The 23,052-nt window shown below is 43.4% G+C and overlaps 1 protein-coding gene across 6 annotated transcripts in view; it reads left to right on the top strand.

Moving 5' to 3' along the window:
* The window catches only part of SLC7A9 (solute carrier family 7 member 9), a 137,893-nt gene that overhangs the window by 95,944 nt on the left and 18,897 nt on the right, over window positions 1-23,052 (top strand). For all 6 annotated transcript variants that reach the window (XM_073605786.1, XM_073605791.1, XM_073605792.1 and 3 more), the window contains exons 3-7: window positions 741-888; window positions 4,152-4,394; window positions 7,655-7,780; window positions 14,019-14,118; window positions 22,200-22,244. In XM_073605786.1, the coding sequence (XP_073461887.1) occupies window positions 741-888; window positions 4,152-4,394; window positions 7,655-7,780; window positions 14,019-14,118; window positions 22,200-22,244 (662 nt within the window). The remainder of the gene's footprint in view (window positions 1-740; window positions 889-4,151; window positions 4,395-7,654; window positions 7,781-14,018; window positions 14,119-22,199; window positions 22,245-23,052) is intronic.

Below are 23,052 nucleotides of genomic sequence, written 5' to 3' on the forward strand. Positions count from 1 at the left end.
TAGCCACTAGCAATAATCACTGTGTTCTCCTGGTGGGGACGGTTTCCCCCACACCCCCCCCGCCGGGAGAACACAATGGCTCAGCGGGAGAGATTCCCCCATCAACACTTATTGTGTTGATGGGGTAATTAGCGATTTTCTTTCCTGTGACCCGTAATTGCAGAAAAGAAAATCACTCCATCTATGGCTGGCCTAAATCTGTAAAGCTGTGGTAGAGTTATTAGGCTGTAGGTTCCTCAGGGGCAGAGAATAATTAAATAGTTATATGAACTCTACAAAGTGCAGCTCTCTATCAATATATAGAATAAATAAAGTATTGTGTTACCCAGGGCTTTTTTTCTCAAACAATAGGTGCCGGAACTCAACCACGACCCCCCAAAACCCCTCCCCCCACACACACCCTCCAAATCACATCAAATAGTGGGTATGGTCATATTTCACAAACAGTAGAAGGGTCTTAAAGGGGCATTAAAAATCAGGATTGCATTACATACAGAGTGCAGAGTACATGGGGGTTACACACAGAGTGCAGAGCTGTCACTTGTAAACACAGAAACCAGACTTCTGTGTTTACAAGTGATTATGGTGAGCAGGCACCAAAGGGTCTGAGCCAGAGGTGGTGGAACTGAGTTCCACCAAGTTCCCCCTGAAAAAAAGCCCTGGTGTTACCTCTAACCATTCCTTAACCTTAATAAATAACTTTAATGATGAATTGGACTTTTTCTGTCTCCTATCTGCAGGTTGGTCTGTTCAGTGGGATCAGTCTTATTGTTGGAACAATCATCGGATCGGGCATCTTCATTTCCCCCAAATCTGTCCTCCGTAACACAGGCGCTGTGGGACCATGTCTCGTTATCTGGGCCGGCTGTGGAGTAATTGGCATTTTAGGTAAATTATTACGGGGCTTAAAGAACATAATTTAAAGAGAATATGAGCACTTGGCTACTTCCTATCCTATCAGGCTGCTTTGCAAAATTAGTTACGCAATGGCATACACTGCAGACCTGTGCTTGTAGATCAGCAGGAGGGTCGCACTTTTGATATCGCCTAGAAAAGATCATTCTCTTAGATTGTAAGCTCTAAGGAGCAGGGCCCTCTGATTCCTACTGTATCAAAGTGTATTGTATTTGTACTGTCTACCCTCAAGTTGTAAAGCGCTACGTAAACTGTTGGCGCTATATAAATCCTGTATAATAATAATAATAATAATTTAGATTAACAGAGAGCAGATAGAAACCAGACATAGATTCTAGATTCTGTGTTGTCTTTCTTGTTCAAACATTGAAGAGGCCACGAAAGATAATGGAGCGCAATGTTTTCATATTAGGATAAAACAGGCAATGCGTTTCAGAGCTCAGGTACTCCCTTCGTCAGGGCTTGAGAACTGTGCAGGATTGAAATAGTAGGACTCGATTGAAGGATAATAGGGGTTCTGGTGTATCTGGAATTTGGCCAGAACATCAGCTCAGCAGCTGGTGGCACCCTCTTTTGGAATGCCTTATTTCGATAAGAGTCAGAGCCAATGAGCTCTAAAATCTCACCAACCAACCATACTGCACTTTACTATTTCAGAGATCTAACCCCTCACATATCTTTTTTGTGTCCCATTGCTTTTGCTTCCTGTCCCGGAGACACAACAGGAAGTAAGAGGAAATCTCTCTATAGTAACATGAATTGGAAGATTTCCCTTCATTGACTGCTGTGGTGATAATGGTCACCAGGACAAATAGAGAGGGTGAATTTCCCCTGCTGGGTCACATACAGCCTAGTTCTACTTTTGACTTAAGATGCACTTGAGCCAATAACAAAGAAAATGTAATTTTGTTTTGAGCTAAGCTTGTGAAAATGTTTGTGATGGACATTTTAGGTAAAAAAAAAACAAAAAAAAACAGTGATCTTGAGATACTATGAGGTTGATTTACTAAAACTGGAAAGTACAAAATCTGGTGCAGCTCTGTGTAGAAACCAATCAGCTTCCAGGGTTTTTGTGAACGCTTAATTTAACAAGCTGGATTTAGAAGCTAATTGGCTACCATGCACAGCTGCACCAGATTTACACTGTCCAATTGGCCCCTATGTGTCCTCCCTTCCCATCTTAGAAGTTGGCCTTGGTGGTGATGGACGATCCATTCCTCCCAACTTTCTGAGATGGTGAAGAGGACATCTTCTGGCACAAAGTATGAAGTTCTAGTACAAACCGCTACACCTCCCAAATACACAGACCATAAAGAATGACCAATATACCCACTGTATCTTTTCACCGCCATGTTCCTAGTGTTTTAAATTAATAAATGAATCTACAGTGGATATAAAAAGTCTACACACCCCTGTTAAAATGTCAGGTTTCTGTGATGTAAAAAAATTAGACAAAGATAAATAATTTCAGAACTATTTCCACCTTTAATGTGACCTATAAATTGTACAACTCAGTTGAACAACAAACTGAAATCTTTTAGGTGGAGGGAAGAAAAAATAAAAAAATAAAATAATATGGTTGCCTAAGTATGCACACCCTTACACCAATACTTTGTTGAAGCACCTTTTAATTTTATTACACCACTCATTCATTTTGGGTATAAGTCTATCAGCATGGCACATCTTGACTTGGCAATATTTGCCCGCTCTTCTTTGCAAAAACACTCCAAATCTGTCAGATTGCGAGGACATCTCCTGTGCACAGCCCTCTTCAGATCACCCCACAGATTTTCAATCAGATTCAGGTCTGGGCTCTGGCTGGGCCATTCCAAAACTTAAATCTTCTTTTGGTGAAGCCATTCCTTTGTTGATTTGGATGTATGCTTTGTCTCAATGAAAGATGAAGTTCCTCTTCATGTTCAGAATTCTAGCAGAAGCTTGGAGGTTTTGTGCCAATATTGTCTGGTATTTGGAACTGTTTATAATTCCCTCTACCTTGACTAAAGCCCCTGTTCCAGCTGAATAAAAACAGCCCCAAAGCATGATGCTGCCACCACCATGCTTCACGGTGGGTATGGTGTTCTTTTGGTGACGTGCAGTGTTGTTTTTGCACCAAAGATATCTTTTGGAATTCTGGCCAAAAAGTTCAACCTTGGTTTCATCAGACCAGAACACATTTTCCCACATGCTTTTGAGAGAATGCAGATGTGTTTTTGCAAAATTTATCCAGGCTTGGAAGTTTTTCTCCGTAAGAAAAGGCTTCCGTCTTGCCACTCTACCCCATAGCCCAGACATATGAAGAATACGGGAGATTGTTGTCACATGTACTACACAGCCAGTACTTGCCAGAAATTCCTGCAGCTCCTTTAATGTTGCTGTAGGCCTCTTGGCAGCCTCCCTGACCAGTTTTCTTCTTGTCTTTTCATTAGTTTTGGAAGGACGTCCAGTTCTTGGTAATGTCACTGTTGTGTCATATTTTCTCCACTTGATGACTGTTTTCACTGTGTTCCATGGTATATCTAATGCCTTGGAAATTCTTTTGTACGCTTCTCCTGACTGATACCTTTTAACAATGAGATCCATCTGATGCGTTGGAAGCTCTCTGCAGACCATGGCTTTTGCTGTAGAATGCAACTAAGAAAATGTCAGGAAAGACCTACTATAACAGCTGAACTTTATTTGGGGTTAATCAGAGGCACTTTAAATGATGGCAGGTGTGTACTGACTCCTATTTAACATGAGTTTGAATGTGATTGCTTAATTCTGAAAACAGCTACATCCCCAGTTATAAGAGGGTGTGCACACTTATGCAACCACATTATTTTAGTTTTTTATTTTTCCTTCCCCCCACCTAAAAGATTTCAGTTTGTTTTTCTTTTGAGTTGTACAGTTTATAGGTCACATTAAAGGTAGAAATGAAATGATTTATCTTTGTCTCATTTTTTACATCACAAAAAACACACATTTTAACAGGGGTGTGTAGACTTTTTATATCTACTATATTTAGAGATTGGATGAAAAGTTTGACAATATAAGGCTTTTGAAAGTTACACAGCACATTTATTTACGGGGGTTTATATTTTAGGCCACAAAAGGGGTACAGTTAAGGACTAGTACCAGTACAAAGGGATTTGACTCTTAAAGAGGGACCATACCTCCAAAGGAGATACATTTTGGATCCATGTAGGAAATTACAGTTGAATTAACACTGTACGCGTTTTTTGTGTTTTACACAGGTGCGCTGTGCTTTGCAGAATTGGGTACGATGATCACAAAATCTGGTGGGGAGTACCCCTACCTCATGGAGGCTTTTGGTCCCATCCCAGCGTTCCTCTTCTCCTGGGCCAGCGTCATCGTCACTAAACCCTCTTCATTTGCCATCATCTGCTTGAGCTTTGCTGAATACGCATCTGCACCATTTTATCCTGGCTGTGAGCCCCCGCAAGTGGTCATCAAATGTCTGGCAGCAGCAGCCATAAGTACGTATATTGCGTTTGTCAAGAAGCAGGCGATAGGGTTCCGCCTTCTACGATTAGGAGATCTGACCAAATAAGGACTTGTAAAGATGAAGTTCTTTTCTAAATGTGTTTTTTTTGGTTTATAAATTCTTTTCTAAATTTGAAAAACACATTTTTTTTTTTTAATTTTTAATTCTTTTTATTGAAAATTTTGAAGTACATTAAACACAATAGCGGTGGTACAACCAACGCCACCTAGCAAAAGGCCATGCAGGGCCATCACAATACTTACATTTAACACCATGTGAAGGTGACTATACCTCTAACTAAACAACAGAAATCAACTATCTACTCTAACCCCCCCCCCCCTTCAGCTCTATACCTTCAGCTGCTTTCACAATGGGGCGGTGGGGGCGTCAGCGGTAAAACATCGCTATTTTTAGCGCTGCTTTACCGTAGTTATTGCAGCGGTATTCGGCCGCTAACGGTGCGGTTTTAACCCCGCTGGTGGCTGAAAAAGGGTTAAAACCGCTCGTATAGCGCGGCTATAGCCGCGGCATTGCCGCGGTATAGCCGCGCTGTCCGATTGATTTCAATGGGCAGGAGCGGTTTAGGAACGGTGAATACACCGCTCCTTCACCGCTCCAAAGATGCGGCTTGCAGGAGTTTTTTTCTTCTCCTGCCAGTACACCGCTTCAGTGTGAAAGCCCTCGGGCTTTCACACTGAACAAACAGCAGCGGCTGTTTTGGGTCGGTTTGCAGGTGGTATTTTTAGCGCAATAACGCCTGCAAACCGCCCCAGTGTGAAAGGGCTTTAGGGTCACCTGAAGACAGGATAACTGAGTGCACCTATATTAAAGTGTCATTGTGTGTCATGATTAGCTAGTATTGATAGAAGTACTGTAGTACTATAAAGGAACTGAGAGGTAGGTAGAGTTAACCTGGCACAGGAAAAATCAAATATAATATGGCCTCAACTAGAAAGAAGGGCTAGTTCTGGATATAGGCAATCCCAACCACCAAAGCCCTCGAAAGCACATCAGCAACAGCATAGGTCTACTAAATCATTGTTACCAAAGGGCCTTCCTAGTTATTTCATCACGTAGTGGAGGACAAGGCCAACAAGGCTTGCCACACTTTTTTGGAACAACCCCGAGAGAGATATGTGGCTCTATAATATGGAATCATAGAATTCAACAGACCTTTCCAGAAGGACTCTGTTGGGGCATTCAACTTTTTCCAGTGCAAAAGAATAGCCTTACGAGCATAGAATAGCAGGATATTAGGTAAAGTTCTATGAGCATTAGTTGGCACCACAGCCTCCACCAAACCAAAGAGACAAACCAAAAACCGACATAGGAATGGAGGTGGTGAGTGTCTCTGCTATGCAAGTTGTGACTTTCAACCAAAAAGCACTCAGCAGAGCAGGCAGGATACATTTTTGCTAATCTAGTCGGTATATAATAGATTCTGTTAAGGAACTTAAAGTGGATCAACCTGTCCCTAGCCAAAACTAGGTGTCTGAAGGGATGATCCCACATATCATCTCAATCCTCCCCCTGGATATCAGGCACCTCAGAAACCCATTGCTGCCTGCATTTTGTTAATGCAGGTGGTGATTTTTTTTAAACATTTCTTTGTAGGCCACAGATAAAGTCCACATCCTGTAGGACACTCTCCAGGGCTGATGGCTGAGCCTCTATCACCAACTCACAGAACTGTATCTGAAAAGTATGCCACAATGTAAGGTAACGAAAGCAGTAAGGGTTTGAAAGATCAGGCGTGGTCTTCAGATTGTCAAAAGTAAGAAGCTCTCCATCCCTAACAATGCCCCCTACCCTTTTATTACCCTGTATCGCCCACACCATAGGGTCCAGCAGTGAATTGAGGAAATCATGGATTCATCCATAAGGCAGAGGAAGGTGATATCCTTAACTGACCGGAGCATATTAATTTTGAAGCGGCTTCCCAAGCCTTAATGGTGGCCTTCATTGTTCTCGTTAGTGGGAGTGTGGATTTAGGGCCCTTGAATAAGGCTGGTCTTAAACTTTCATATGAGCCTAGGATCGCCGCCTCTAGCACATAGATACATTTAAAGCGATTCCAACAAACATGTCATACTTACACAGAGCTGGTAAGTATGACATGTTTGTTGAAATCGCTTTAAATGTATTTAATGTAATCAGTCTAAGTAACTGCATTTAATTTATTATCAGGCTCTTGCAGTTCCTGTACAGCAATGCTCACTATGAGAGGGAGTAGCAGCACACAGAGCCAATTATTGCTGCATTGCAATAATCACACGAATAGGAAGGTAGAACAGAGTGCCAAATGTGAAGTAAAACCTTTAAAAAAGGTTGTAGAAAATAGTAAAAGATACTATAGGTTACGGCTTCCGACTTGGCATCACTCAGCTTTCACTGTGGGATCTTGAGAACACTGAGAATCCCTAAACTGCACTGTGCGGGAACGCATTTAAAGCCCTAAAAAGCAGGACAGCACATGAAAATGTACAAAAAACGCTCCAATTAGTTACTGCTACTGTTTTTTGTTTTTTTTTTTTTTTTTTACAAAAACAACATTTTCTAAGCTGTCAATGTGTCAATAATATGTTTCAACCCCGAAAAAAATTTAAAGTGACTTTAAACTCCACCAATCAAATATCGAAGCAATCATAATATCACCAGAGGGCTGTATTTTTTTTATTTTTGCAAACAACTTTGAGCGCAAAAGTAACAGTGCCGATTATAAAACCCTTTTTGGAAATTATAACACAACCTAAAACACTTAACAGAGGTAGACCTGAAGAACTATTTACATACGGTGAAGTAGCATTTTTTGCTAGGGACTAAAGCAGGCCATAGAGGATTCTGTGGTTGTAAGAAAGCAAATTGCTTGATTCCCCCATCAACACGGTCCGTACCAGCTGGGAGAACACACAGTGATTATTGCCAGCGGCGGTGGCGTTAACCAATCTTATAAAGTGAAAGCTTTAAAGGAGCTAGCAAACAGAGAGCCTAGAAGGTGGTTAAGATGTGGCCACCAAAAGCTTGGGGGAGAGGGCTGCATTTTGTGTAATGACTGGTGTCCACGTGCCACATGTTCCCCAAAAATATTTTTTTTCTTCCATACCAAAACATAGGCAAGTCGTTTTTTACTTTACACATTTAAGCCTAAATCTTGTGTATTACCCAGAGATCCCTTTCTTTTTAGTTATGTCTGTTACCCTGTGCTTTCCTATGAGAGTGGCTCCTCAACTTCTGTTACTATCTCTCTGGCAGTGTCGATTACAGTGGTGAACTGTCTGAGTGTGAAGTGGGCCAGCTACCTCCAGAACTTCCTCACGGTGGCCAAAATGATCATTGTCATCATCATCATCGTTAGTGGCATTGTGCTGCTGATTCAAGGTGGGTACCACACAAAAAAGTTTCATCCAGGGGCGGACTGACCATTCGGGCACTCGGCACTGCCCGAGGGCCCCATGCCACTAAGGGGCCACATCAGGGTTGCCAGCCTCAATAAAACCAGGGACAGTATGTAAAAATCTGTATTTTTTTAAAAATCTGCAAAGATTATAGCTGCCCCGCCTCTCCAGTACCTTTTCAGTGTGTGTGTATGTGTATTCTGTGTGTGTATATTGTGTGTCTGTGTGTGTGTCTGTGTGTGTATACTTTATGTGTGTGTGTCTGTGTGTGTGTATACTGTGTGTGTATATTGTGTGTCTATGTGTGTATACTGTATGTGTTTGTGTGTATACTGTGTGACCCCATAATCTATTGCCTGGGGGCCCCATAATCTCCTATTGCCCGGGGGCCCCATGAGTTGTCACTCCGCCCCTGGTTTCATCACCACCATGGCTCCAAGTATGTGAATGCCCTGGTGCCATGGGGTCAGGTTTTCCACAAGGTACCTTCACCAAAGCTATTTTGCCTCTGTTGACTGTTATCTTAGCCCTGGCTGCAGCTACGGCATCATTGGCATTACTTACTGTGGCATTATCAGAAACCAGCTGACCCAACCATATACCTTAGCCAGCTATATTGAACCTGTCAAGAAAAAAGACGTATCCTCCTAATGAGCAGTAGACCCCATGTACAGTGCCTTGAAAAATTATTCATACCCCTTGAAATTACAACCAAAAATGTAAATGTATTTTATGTGATAGTCAACACAAAGTGGCACGTAATTGTGAAGTGGAAGGAAAATGATACATGGTTTTCTAAAAAAAAAAATCTTAAAAGTGTGGCGTGCATTTGTATTCAGCCCCCTTTACTCTGATATCCCTAACTAAAATCTAGTGGAACCAATTGCCTTCAGAAGTTACCTATATAGTGAAGCGCTTACCCCCGAAGGAGCGGCTGATTTAATTTGGGTCTTTGCTGTCATCCCCTTACCTGTATTTCCACCAGACACGGGACTTAGAGTCTGTATTAGGCCTTACGCCCACCAATGTATGCACCAGTCACTTCGTTATGTTTCCAATGTTTTGATGCAAAACTTTTGAAGAAGTAGCTCTAAAGAGGTAGAAAGGGAGTTGCAGGAGAGTTCAGATACCTTATGCAGATCACTGAGGAATTTGAGGTCCTGAAGACAAACACACCTTCATTCACCAGATCTTGCCCACCTGGATAGGCCTCTCTCACTGACCTAGCAGCCGGAATGGAGCACAGACAAAAAGTCTCTGCCACAGACTTGTGAAGAAAAAAATGGTTGCACAATCCTCTGCCACAGGATTTAGTAGTAGTTGAACGAAGCTCTGCCACAGGATTTAGTATTAGATGAACAGCAAACACAGTACCAGAACCTTTAAGCCGACCCGGCAGTACTGTGCTGTAAGTTGGTTAGGTATAGGTGCGTCCTCCAAGTAAGTTACCAGGCCCTTCCGAGATACCAGCCTTCATCCTGGCTCTCTCCAGCAAGGGTCCTCCCCTGGATTTCCTGGCTCGGCTTCTTCCTAACAGGCAAGACAGCCTAAGCACCACCTCTGCGGTAGTAGGCCCCTGATAGGCTTACTTGTAGTCACATAGCCTCGGACCAGCATGGCCCCGAGGCAGGAGAAAAGTCACCACATACCTTAGGCCAGGGGGGCCAGGAGGTAAGAGAGAGACAAAAATGGCGTATGCCCCTTAAGTACCCTCTCCCAGAATGCACAGCGGTGGACCACTCCCACTGTATTACTTCTGAGAAAGAAGAGCACTCAATACACTTCAGCCTGTTGCTTTTCCAACACTGGCCTGTGGTGACAACGACACCTACTGACAACAGTGTGGAACTACACGCAACACGCAACACAGTCAATGCTGGAACAGAAGCTAATTTAGCCACAGATTAAATCTGAACTATATACAGAACAGATAACCCCTTAAATTTACATGCAAGCGCCTGATCAACAGGAGCAGGGCGCTACAATAGTAAATAGAGTCCACCTGTGTGTAATTTAATCTCAGTATAAATACAGCTGTTCTGCGAAGCCCTCAGAGGTTTGTTGGAGAACCTTTGTGAACAAACATCATCACGTAGGCCAAGGAACACACCAGACCGGTCAGGGATAAGTTTGTGGAAAAGTTTAAAGCAGGGTTAAGTTATAAAAAATATCCCAAGCTTTAAACATCTAATGAAGCACTGTTCAATCCATCATCTAAAAATGGAAAGAGTATGGCACAACTGAAAAACCTACCAAGACATGGCCACCCACCTAAACTGACAGGCCGGGCAAGGAGAACATTCATCAGAGAAGCAGCAAAGAGGTCCATGGTAACTCTGGAGGAGCTGCAGAGATCCACAGCTCAGGTGGGGAATCTGTCCACAGGACAACTATTAGTGCACTCCACAAATTTGGAAAAAAGAAAGCCATTGTTGAAATAAAGCCATAAGAAGTCCTGTTTGCAGTTTGCGGGAAGCCATTGTGGAGGACACAGCAAACATGTGGAAGAAGGTGCTCTGGTCAGATGAGACCAAAGTTGAATTTTTTGGCCTAAAAGCAAAACGCTATGTGTGGCAGAAAACTAACACTGCACCCTGAACACACCATCCCCACTGTGAAACATGGTGGTGGCAGCATCGTGTTGTGGGGATGCTTTTCTTCAGCAGGGACAGGGAAGCTGGTCAGAGTTGATGGGAAGATGGATTGAGCCAAATACGGGGCAGTCTTATGTAGCACTGCCCCCGTAGCGGTTGCTGTGTGTAGACTTCCTAGGGCTTCCCTCCGATTAATTTGCAGACAGTCACTGGGGGTTTTCACACATCCCTCCTTTCTCCCCTCCAGTCCAGGGTGTTTGGTTTCTCTTATATTTATTGTTGGAACTTGGATGGGAGAAGGGAATAGTGGGATACTTCAACTGGAACTACTAGTACAGATGAGGACAACTCTTACTTGGCCCCACTGCGTTACGTGTGGTAACAGACTCTCTGCTATACCATACTGCTACTTGTATGGACGAAATATCTTTTGTCTGCTCTAGCAACAGACTTGATGCAACTATTTTATCTTCAGGACACTCACTAGCATCTACTTTGGCTGACACTTGTCCACTGACTCTACTAGCTGGAGGGATGGCCCTCACAGGACAAGTCTAACACAGATCTGTACTCACTGTAGGCTGAATAAGATCCTTCCTGGTGTGTCTCCCTTCCAGTCAGCTCTGCAGGACCTCTGGGTTCAGCTTTACTCAGATTCAGGCCCTCAGGTCAGCTACCTAAGGATGCATGGCAGCTTCAACAGAGGATGGGGCAGCCGCCCACTTCCTCCGGGACCCCGATCTATAGCCGAAGACCCCAAGCACATGTGCCCTTGGCATTTATACAGTCACCCACCATGCATCACGGCACTTTTTCTGCCAATAGCCGGGGCTTACAATGCCTATACTCTCACTTGTCAGGTTTCCTCCCACTGCCCAATATGCCCCCCTATTGGACCAGTGTGAAACTATCAGATAACATGAGCCGCATCTGAGCATCATGAGCAGACCCCATCAATGGACCCTGCTCCCTGGTAGGCAGAGAGCATTCTAAATTTACCTAGCAATCTTCCTGATAAGCAGAAAGACCCAAAACTATACTCTCTTCTAGCACCTACTTAGAAGGGTGCCACACTTTGCCATTGTTAAAAGAAAACCATAAGAAGTACCGTTTCAGTTTGCGAGAAGCCATGTGGGGGGACACAGCAAACGTGGAAGAAGGTGCTCTGGTCAGATGAGACCAAAATTTAACTTTTTGGCCTAAAAGCAAAACGCTACGTGTGGTGGAAAACTAACACTGCACATCACCCTGAACACACCATCCCCACCGTGAAACACGGTGGTGGCAGCATCATGTTGTGGGGATACTTTTCTTCAGCGGGGACAGGGAAGCTGATCAGAGTTGTTGGAAAGATGGATGGAGCCAAATACAGGGCAATCTTAGAAGAAAACCTGTCATGCCCTGTACACACGACCGGTTTTGCAGTCGGAATAAACTCTGAAGGTTTTTCAGACGGAATTCCGCTCAAGCTGTCTTGCATACACACGGTCACACCAAATTCCGACCATCAAGAATGCGGTGACGTACAACACATACAACGGGACAACACGTACGACGTCTCGTACTTGCTTCAGAGCATGCGTCATTTTTGGTACGTTGGAACAGCATACAGACTAGCCGTTTTCCCGATAGGAATTTGTTCCGTCGGAAAAATATAGAACATGTTCTCTATCTAAGTCCGTCTGAATTTTCGACGTAAAAAGTCTGATGGGGCATACACACGGTTGGAATATAAGATGAAAAGCTCCCATCTGACTTTTTCTGAAATTCCGACTGTGTGTACGGGGCATCAGAGTCTGCAAAAGACTTGAGACTGGGGTGGAGGTTCACCTTCCAGCAGGACAACGACCCTAAACATACAGCCAGAGCTACAATGGAATGGTTTAGATCAAAGCATATTCATGTGTTAGAATGGCCCAGTCAAAGTCCAGACCTAAATCCAATTGGTATTCTGTGGCAAGACTTGAAAATTGCTGTTCACAGACGCTCTCCATCCAATCTGACAGAGCTTGAGCTATTTTGCAAAGAAGAATGGGCAAAAATGTCCCTCTCTAGATGTGCAAAGCTGGTAGAGACATCCCCAAAAAGACTTGCAGCTTTAATTGCAGAGAAAGGTGGTTCTACAAAGCAGGGACGTGCGGTGAGGTCAATGACTGGTGGGGCACTGGCTAGTATCAGAGCCAGATACACACAGGTTACAGACGCCGCAAACATTAGAGTGACAGCAATCATTCTAGCACTAGGCCTCCTCTGTAACTCTAAACATGTGACCTGTAAAAATTTTAACCAGTTCCCGACCATCTCACGTGTATTTACGGGGGCAGAAGGGCTCCTCTGCGTGAAGCCCCGTATGGGTATGGGGTTCCTTTAAGAGCCACCAGAGGGCATGCATGCGCCCACTGCATGGCGGGGGGACCCGATGCGTGTGGCCAGAGGTCGCGATCGCCGCTGGCCACACGCGATCGCACGCACGAGCGACAGGGCGGGGATTTGTGTGTGTAAGCACACAAATCCCTGTGCTGTCAGAGGAGAGGAGACATGTCGTTTGTTCCTAGTAAGTAGGAACAGCGATATGTTTCCTCTCCTACACAGTCCGATCCCCATACCGTTAGAACACACTGAGGGAACACACATTTAACTCCTTGATCGCCCCCTAGTGTTAACCCCTTATCTACCAGTGTCATTTACACAGTAATCAGTGCATTTTTTATAGCACTGATCGCTTTATAGATGTCAGTGGTCCCAAAAATGTATCAAAAGTGTCCAATCTGTCCGTCCGCAATACCACTAAATATCGCAGATCACCGCCATTACTAGTAAAAAAAAAAAAGCCATAAATCTTTCTCAGTTTGTAGACGCTATAACGTTTGCGCAAACCAATCAATATACGCTTATTGTGATTTTTTTTTTTTTTTTTTTTTTTACCAAAAATATGTAGAATATATATTGGCTTAAACTGATGAAGAAATTTGTTTTTTAAAAACATTTTTGGGGATATTTATTATAGAAAAAAGTAAAAAATATTTTTTTGTTTATAGCGCAAAAAATAAAAACCGCAGAGGTGATCAAATAGCACCAAAAGAAAGCTCTATTTGTGGGGAAAAAAGGACGCAAAGTTTGTTTGGGTGCAACATTGCATGACCGCGCAATTACCAGTTAAAGCGACGCAGTACCAAACTGTAAAAAGTGTTCTGGTCAGGAAGGGGGTAAAACCTTCCAGGGCTGAAGTGCTGAAAACGTCGCCTATGGAGATTTTTATGTACTGACGTTTCGCTTCATTCCGCGAGTGTGCACAATTTTAAAGCATGACATGTTAGGTATCTATTTACTTGGCGTAACATCATAATTCATAGCATACAAAAAAAAATCGGGCTAACTTTGATGTTTTTTTATTTTCTTTTCACCACCTCTCTCAGCTTTCCACCACCTCTCTATCATCCTAAAAGTCTGCGTGGGTACCTCCTCCATCTGGTGTTGTATCACCCTGTTGGGCCCTTGCCAATTGTACAACTGCATGCTCCATATGCCCACCCTTTCATCCTGCCCAATGCCATTATATTTAGGTTAGACAGGAGGTAACAGACAGAAAATGGTAAGCGCAAACTGACAACGTTTCTGCTCCTCCAGGAAACACACAGAACTTTGAGAACAGCTTTGAAGGTTCTTCCATCACAGCAGGAGGCATCGGCCTGGCTCTGTACAATGGTCTGTGGGCATACGATGGATGGTAGGTAGACAATTAATTAGACATTTGCTAAATACTTTTATTTTGAATGCAAAAAAAAGATACTTTTCTCTTGCTGTAAAAATGTGTTTTGGGCTCAATGATGTCACACCATAGGCAAAGATGACACCATCCTTGGTTACAGATGCACTGTAGTGCTTGACATATCTATCTATCTATCTATCTATCTATCTATCTATCTATCTATCTATCTATCTATCTATCTATCTATCTATCTCAGATCTATCTATCTATCTATCTATCTATCTATCTATCTATCTATCTATCTATCTATCTATCACATTGTGACTGGTCTTTTTCATGTGTATATTTAAAAATCAGTAAAGATTGTAGGTCCTTTTTTAAAGTGATCATGAAAGAAACATAAGGGTTAAGAACAAATTTACCTTCAAAACAAAGGCAACCCCCATGTTGTGGGTTCACCAAAGGGTTTTTAAGAGTGGGATGCCCGCTTTGTACTTAAAACTGGGTTCAGATTAAACCAGCAGGGCTCTCTACAGGCGTGCCCTGGAGGTGGCGTCATGGTCCTTCAATACCTTCCAATGGCATCATAAACCTTTTATACCTTCCAAAGGCTCCATGCTTCAAGTGACATATACAGTGTAGCCAAGTCCCGGGCCCCTTTAGGCCTAATGGGGACCTCCAGCGTCGGGGACAGCTGACATCCTTCTGTGTAGAGTGGCTTACAAGGCATTGTGGGTGTAATACAAGATGAAAAGGGTGGGCGCCAGACACTTTTTGAATGCAAAGAGATTTATTGTCTCCTAAACAGAACTATGGGAGAGAGGGTTAGGGCCAGGACACTCTTAGGTAGATGCAAGGTTAATTGGCAGACTCCGAGACTCCTATAGGCAGACAGCCTATAGAAGGTCTCCAGCCGGAAACCACTTCTGTATAGGTAGGACGCTGTCTCCTATGGCAACAATCTTGTAGAAGTTACTAACTGTAATTGTCTCCAACTATTTGCAACACAAACAGTTCTTAGCTTACCCCACAATCACTCAATGAGCTCCCAGTCTCTCTCACTAGACTTCAGATCCAATAGCCACTGGATCCTCTGAGCTCTTCCACTTTTAGCACTCAGTATCTTCCTCAAGCGTCACCCCTGTTTCCCTGCTGGGTCCCTGGCTTGGCATCCACAGATACTCTTCAATCGTCACCTCTACTGACCCGCTAGGTCCCTGGCTTGGCACTCAGTGATGCTCCACAAGCGTCACCTCTGCTGTCCTGTTGGGTCCCTGACTTGGCACATGCTGAAGTTTTCCCACTTCTTCACCATCGCCGGCTAGTGAGAAGACTGCTCTGGTACTGGCCTCAGCTTACTCACAGTGGTCACCGGTAACAAGGTGGATGGTCCCTTAGTGACAACAGCTTCCCCTCTACCTCCGACCACAACTGGTTCCCCGGCCGGCGGAACCGTTACTTCTGGTTGGACTACAAGCCCGCAGTCCCAACCCTACACTGCTCTCCTGCTTCTGGATAGGCCCTCAGACAGCCTAGCAGCCAGATGTCCCTGGGTTAGGCCTCAGACTTACAGCCTAGCAGCATGACACACGTCCACCCAGACAGCTGTCCAGGTGGCACAGAACCCCAATCACCTGACTCCACCCAAATAAATAGGCTCTCCCAGCAGGCCAAGGGACCCAAGAAAATCCCTGCCCATTGGCTGATACACCCCATTCATTCCTAATCTGCCCTTGCTGTGCCCTTGTCTTATCCAATGTCACCAGCTACGGTGCCACCTAGTGACAGAAGAGAAAAGTGCAGCAAGTACAAAATTAGGGGGAAATCAATTGATCTCTTAATGCCGCGTACACACGGTCGGACTTTCCGGCAGGAAAAGTCAGACGGAATCTTTTCATCGGACATTCCGATCGTGTGTGGGCCTCATCGGCCTTTTCCTTTCGAAAATTCTGACCGACCTAGAAATAGAACATGTTTTAAATCTTTCCGATTGAATCAATTCCTATCGGGAAAACCGCTTGTCTGTATGCTGTTCCGACGGACCAAAAACGACGCATGCTCTGAAGCAAGTACGAGACGGCAGCTATTAGCTACTCGCTATTGAACTTCCTTTTTCTAGTCCCGTCGTACGTGTTGTACGTCACCGCCTTCTAGACGGTCGGACTTTGGTGTGATTGTGTGTAGGCAAGACAGTTTCAGCGGAACTCCGTCGGAAAAACCTTCAGAGTTTATTCCGACGGAAAAACCGGTCGTGTGTACGCGGCATAACAATTGGCCAAGGCAACTATCACCTGGTGCCTAAACATCAGGGTGCTACAACAGCATAGTAACAGATGGTTGGATGGAAATCTTTCTATAGAGCGGTTTTGAATTATTCTTCCATCTCCCATCAACTTTATTTGCTTAAAGAGAATCCATAGTCCTCTTAATGGTTTTCAGATCTACATGTGAATGAGATAAGCCACATATAAATATACTTATTGATGTGTAATAATGTATTATAAATATTTCTTCTAGGTATTGTGTATAATTAGATATTCCGGAGGGGGGGCAGCTATGTGGCTGATCTTTTTTCACATGTATATTTAAAAATCAATAAAAGATCGTGGACCCTTTTAAAGTGATCATGATAGAAACATGAGAGCTGACGTTGTTGGCGCCAGGCCTATCTGTCTTATTCTGGCTTCTCTTATTTAGTTAGCCTGCTTTTTCTGGGTCAGTGACTCGCTGGCCCAAAATGAGGATCACCTCCCCAAAGTCTGAATTTTTAAAGGAACACGATCACCTTGTCCTCCACCCCGCCTTCCCCGCACCAGTTATACTCAACTTACCATTACTGGTACTTGCAGGTATGGGGGAGCATGTGACCTCCCATGTGACAGTGCTAGGGGTCTAGCAGCCTCGAGTGACACCCCAGCACCCCTCAGTGCCTAAAGCTGACTGCACACTAGTAGTCGAATATAATTCAAAATATTTCATTTTAAGAACATTCATTTGATTTTCCAATAGTTATTCTTAGAATCTTGGTTCTCGTTTTGCATTCATTTCAGATGTGTACAGTAATCTAGTGAAACTTGTGTCACTTTTTTTCATTCAGATTTACTATGTATAGGTAACTATGGGGGTTATTTACGAAAGGCAACTCCACTTTGCACTGAAAGTACACTTGGAAGTGCAGTCGCTCTAAATCTAAGGGGTAGATCTGAAATGAGTGGAAGCTCTACTGATTTTATAATCCAATCATGTGCAAGCTAAATTGCTGTTTTTTATTTTCCTTGCATGTCCCCCTCGGATCTACAGAGACTGCACTTCCAAGTGCACTTGCAGTGCAAAGTGGATTTTTGTAAATAACCCCCTGTGTGACACTTTGCCTCTATGCAGGAGCTTCCTGTAATAAAGACCGGTCACTGCTGCTCTCCCTCTCCTTGTGCTGGGTGACTGGTCTTCAGGGGCGGACTGACCATTGAGCGACTCGGGCACTGCCCGAGGGCCCTGGGCCACTAGGGAGCCCCATCAGGGTTGCCAGCCTCAGTAAAACCAGGGACAGTATGTATAAATCTGTGTTTTTTTTTACATCTGTCTGTGTATACTGTGTGTACATGTATGTGTATACTGTGTGATTGTATACTGTGTGTGTATACTGTGTGGCCCCATAATTTCTGATTGCCTGGGGGCCCCATGAGTTATCAGTCTGCTCCTGCTGGTCTTGTCTCTTTTGCGTTATAAACAAAAAAAGGCAGACAATTTTGAAAAAAAAAAAATACATTTATTTTTACTTTCTGCTATAAAACATATCTAATAAAAAAAAATGTCAAAAATCATCAATTTAGGCCAATATGTTTTCTGCTACATATTTGTGGTAAAAAAATCCCAATAAGTGTATATATATATATATATATATATATATATATATATATATATTGATTGGTTGGTTCAAAAGTTATCGCATGTACAAACTATGGGATATTTTTATTTTTACTAGTAATGGCTGTGATCTGCGACTTATTATTATTATTATTATACAGGATTTATATAGCGCCAACAGTTTGCGCAGCGCTTTACAACATGAGGGCAGACAGTACACTTACAATACAATTCAATACAGGAGGAATTAGAGGGCCCTGCTCGTTAGAGCTTACAATCTAGAAGGGAGGGCCAAGTGGACTTATAGCGGGACTGCGATACTGCGGAGGGGGAATTCTGACACAAACTGACACTTTTTGGGGACCAGTGATACTAATACAGTAATCCATGCTAAAAAAAATTGCATTGTCACTAATGACACTGGCTGGGAAGGGGTTAACATCAGGGGCAATCAAAGGGATAACTGTGCGCCTAGCCAGTGTTTTAGTACACTTTGGGATTCTTTTGCTAGGGGAAGAGATGGAATTTATTCTCTGCTTTGCAGGAACACAAATTCTATCCATTCCCTCCTGTCAGAACAGCGATCTGCCTTGTTTACATAGGCAGATCGCAGTTCTGCGTGTATCCCTGCCGATCAGTGGCTACCGGCGGACATCCAGTGCTCTGCACCTGCCGATCGGCTTTCGTGCATGCGCGCCACCCTACCCGGAAGTGTCGGATCACGTTTATATAAGTGATCCGGCACACAGGTGCCACCCTGTAGTAGTAAAAACTGCTATAGGGCAGACCTGAAGCAGTTAATCCTATCTCTAGGATTTCATTATATCCATCTTGGAGCCATATCACAGAGAAATATCCTTACTTGATGACGGTAAGACTGCGTCTGTGTCCTGCGCCGAGCAGCTGCCCTGCTGCATCCTGAGCACGGGAGGTTGGATGCTCAGGACCGGCGCCATTTAGGGAACACTTTGTATTTTTCCTAACTAATGCAAAGCGTTTTTCTGACTGGATGATATGGAAAGGCGGAGTGGTGATGTCACACTCTCCACTTTGTCCAGTTAGAGAATGCTTCGCAATTCAAATTGCAATTGAATGGCGCACGTACCAAGTGGGCGACTTCTGTGCTCATTAAAGTGGTAGTAAACTCTTTTTCTGCTACTTTTACCTACAGGACAGCTTATAATAAAGTTTACCTGTAGGTGAAATAAATATCTGCTAAACTTGCACCTATAGGAGATATTCCAGTGAGCAGCAGCCGGTGATGTCGCCCGAGCATGCGCTGTGAAGGAACGGCATACTCACACCGTCCTTTCAGAGCTCTGTGCTGCGGCCGTGACTCCTGTGCACGTGCGCGGGAGTGACGTCATCGCGGCTCGGCCATTCAAACAGGCAGAGGCCGAAAGACCAGGAGAAGATAGAAGCTCTGTCAGCGGTGACAGCACGCCACTAGAGGGCTTTGTTTCAAGGTAAGTCTCTCTCAATTTTTACATAGTTACTGTACATTAATCCAGCTTGGACCATTATAAGTATGTGTGGTGTCATACCTGTGGGATCTCTGTGGAAGCTGGAAATCACTGTAACAGACACCGCTACTACATCGAGCGCCCTTTTTTCTTTTTTATTATTATTGGAGGAAGTTTACTACCACTTTAAGCAGCAGGGTAGCCACTAGGCTAGGGGAGATTACTGTAGTAGCGGTGCCTGCCACAGTGATTTCCAGCTGCCACAGGTTTGACACCATACATGCTTATAATGGTCCAAGCTGGAACAATGTAAATTTATTGTGTAAGGTTTGGGCAGTGAAGGACCGAAATAGGCACCACATCCCAATTAGAAACAAATATAGGGATACAAAGAGCGGGACTTTAAAAGTGACAAAAAATGAGTTTACAACGTAATGACATAAAACTTTTTTTTTTTTTTAATTTTGATATTGAATAAAATAATAATGATAAAAATTACTCAAGGTAACATGCAATTCATACAACAGTGCAGCCTCTTCTACTCTACATGTTTCGCCCAGATAGGCTTCCTCAGGAGACTTAAAAGTGCTGCATATAGTTGATGGTATAGGTGAAAAAAAATAAACATTAATAAATGTTTACAATAAGCCAAGTATAATATGTTTTTAATTTAGTTGTAATTACATTGATCCAATACAACTTATTGTAAACATTTATTAATGTTTATTCTTTTCACCTATAGCATCAACTATATGCAGCACTTTTAAGTTTCCTGAGGAAGCTCATCTGGGCGAAACATGTAGAGCAGAAGTGGCTGCACTGTTGTATGAATTGCATGTACCCTTGAATGATTTTATCGTTTTTTTTTTTTTTTTTAATGTTGATATTGAATAACATTTTTATGTCATTACGTTGTAAACAGGCCCGTCGCGACAGGACAGGCAAAACAAGCAATTGCTTGGGGCCCCGAGCTGGCCTGGGGCCCCAGCCGCGCCCCCGGCCGCCGCTTACTATAAGATGCAGCCTGTAGCGTGGCCGAGCTCCTCTTCCTTCCTCCTGCAGTCCAGTACAAGACTCAGGAGATTCAGTTTCCTGTACCCGGCCCTCACTTCCTTTCAGTCCGGCCGGCCGGGAACAGAAACCTGAATCTCCTGCTGCACGGTACGCGGTAGCCAGGGAGGGGGGTTAAAAAGAACACGGGGTGGGGGAGTAGTTAGGGGGAGGCAGTCATCAAGACCCATTTAGTAATAAAAATATGGTAGCTTGCTGAGGTACAGAGGACACTCAGTCTACTCCAGACGAGACTTTCAGAAGGTTCTTCCTTCTGCCCATGGTTGGCACAGCCCTCAGAAGCCTAAGTGACAGATTGAAGGGTGTTTATGACCTTTATGACTTTCTGTTCTCAAAGGACAACATGAAGCAGACAATAAAGAATGGAAAGCTTCATGAATGAACCAAAAATTTGGAACAAACCCTCCATGACATTGATGCTGATGACTTGGCACTTGAGATCAATTCATCTCTCTACACTTTTTCCAGACCATGTAGCCACTTCCCCATACAGTGAGAAGCTATTGGATTTGTATAGTAATTTAAGCATTGCTTTGCGTCTACTCCTGACTCTCCCTGTGTCAGTGGATTCTGGTGAGAGGAGCTTTTCAGCTTTGAAACTGATAAAAAAAATTACATGAGGTCCACCATGGGCCAAGAAAGGCTCACAGGACTGGCACTTACGTCAATTGAGCGTGATGTTCTCCAGTCTTTGGACATGGAGGACATTGTGATTGCCTTTGCAGAAAACAAGGCTCTCAAGCAGTTTTAGATAATTTGCACATGTTTGTCAGAACTGAAAAATGTTAATGTGTGTGTGTGTTTTAAGTATGTTAGATTTAGTTATTGTGCACTTTTTTAATGTATATTTAATTTTATGGTACAGTGGTGTTTTTTTGCAAATGTTCAATTGTCGAAAATGTTTAAATTTTATGCACATTATATGCAACAGCAGTATTTGCACTATAAACCTTTTTTATTTATATAAAGTGTTGATGAATTTAAACTGTATCGCTATGCTGTGATTCCTATAGGCTTTGCGTGCGTGCAAATGGGGAGGGGGGCCTCCATGTCCATTTTGCTTGGGGCCCCCAAATTCCTTCAAACGGCCCTGGTTGCAAACTCATTTTGTGGCACCTTCAAAGTCCCGCTCTTTTGTATACTTATATTTGTAACAATGCAAAGATTGCCATAGCTGTAATTCAGCTAAATCATTTTGGATAGGGAGGAAAAGTGATGCAGAAGTGCTAACCACTAAGCCACTGTGCTGAGATCCCCCCCTCGCTGTAGGGAATGAAGGGAAATCTAGAGAGACACTGCATAAAAATAAAAAATAAAACTTCTAACTCATCTCTACTTTATCCAAAGCTAAAAGAAAAAGTTTTGGTTTTAGATTTATTTTTTATTTTAGGACGAAATTGAGTTCCTCAAAGGTGTAAGAGAGGTCCTTCCCACCAGATTCCCTAACAATATAGAAAATGGCGGGTGACACCCCATGTGTCGGCCTACTTTACCAACAAATAAAAGAAAAACTCTTTTTTTTTTAAATCTTTATTACATCCTTTTCTGATTTATTGTGTCTCTAAATGTTCTCTATGTAATTAATTTTCCATTGCTGGTGTCCAGGTCCCCACTCTTCCTGAACAGTCAATCTGCACCGCTCTGATAATTTGCTCACAATGGGATCAATTTGTCATGTGTGAATTATTTTCCTCCCTTTAGGAACCAGCTCAATTATATTACAGAGGAGCTTAAAAATCCATACAGGTAAGACGTGTGCGCACTAAACGCCATTGATTTATTACTTGTAATTTGTAGAAGTACAAAATAGATTTAGATATCGACCCGCGGGAATATATGAGGGCGTTTAACTCCTCGTCTGCCAGTATGGGCTGTGGGAAATTTAACGTTGAGGCCATATTGGAGGACACAAACCAGGTTTTTGTGGCGAGGAGGTCGTGTTGACCCTGGTTAATGGGGAGAGCAATGTCAGGGGTTCTAGACAATGATTTGGCCATAAATATCAGGCTCACTTGGCTTCAGCTGCATTGTGATAATAACTTAACAGGCTGCTAGCACTGTAGGCCATTGTATGCATACTGGGGTGTACTAGCCACTGGGGCTGCTCGTGGGAGGGGACAGCAACATCCATTGGGAGGTGGGCAAAAGGATCAGGCCAGCCCTGGAAGTGCTGTGAATGTGGACTTCCTTCTGGAGCTTGAGTAGGGCTACGGAACTGGAAGTGTCCAAACGATGACCGGGGCATCTCTTGCGTCTATGAGCAGCCGGTGAGACTCTCCCTTCATATAGATCAGTTAAATACCCATTGATTCACAGTGGCCTGTTTGGTAACTTGCTCGCTGATACCAATCAGGGACCAATCAGAGATACCCATACTGACTGCCAGTGATCCCAGAACTTCCATTGTAATCCTCACTGCTATGTAGGAAAATTAATGTAAAAAAAAAAAAAAATTACCAATGAGCAGCCAAATGATTAGCCATTGCTAATCTGGGGCACCCTTGCATGTGATGGCCATACCAAAAAAGCTACCCCAGAAGAAGGAAGGAATTTT

Source organism: Aquarana catesbeiana, linkage group LG11, assembly GCF_042186555.1.
Source record: "Aquarana catesbeiana isolate 2022-GZ linkage group LG11, ASM4218655v1, whole genome shotgun sequence".
NCBI lineage: Eukaryota > Metazoa > Chordata > Amphibia > Anura > Ranidae > Aquarana > Aquarana catesbeiana.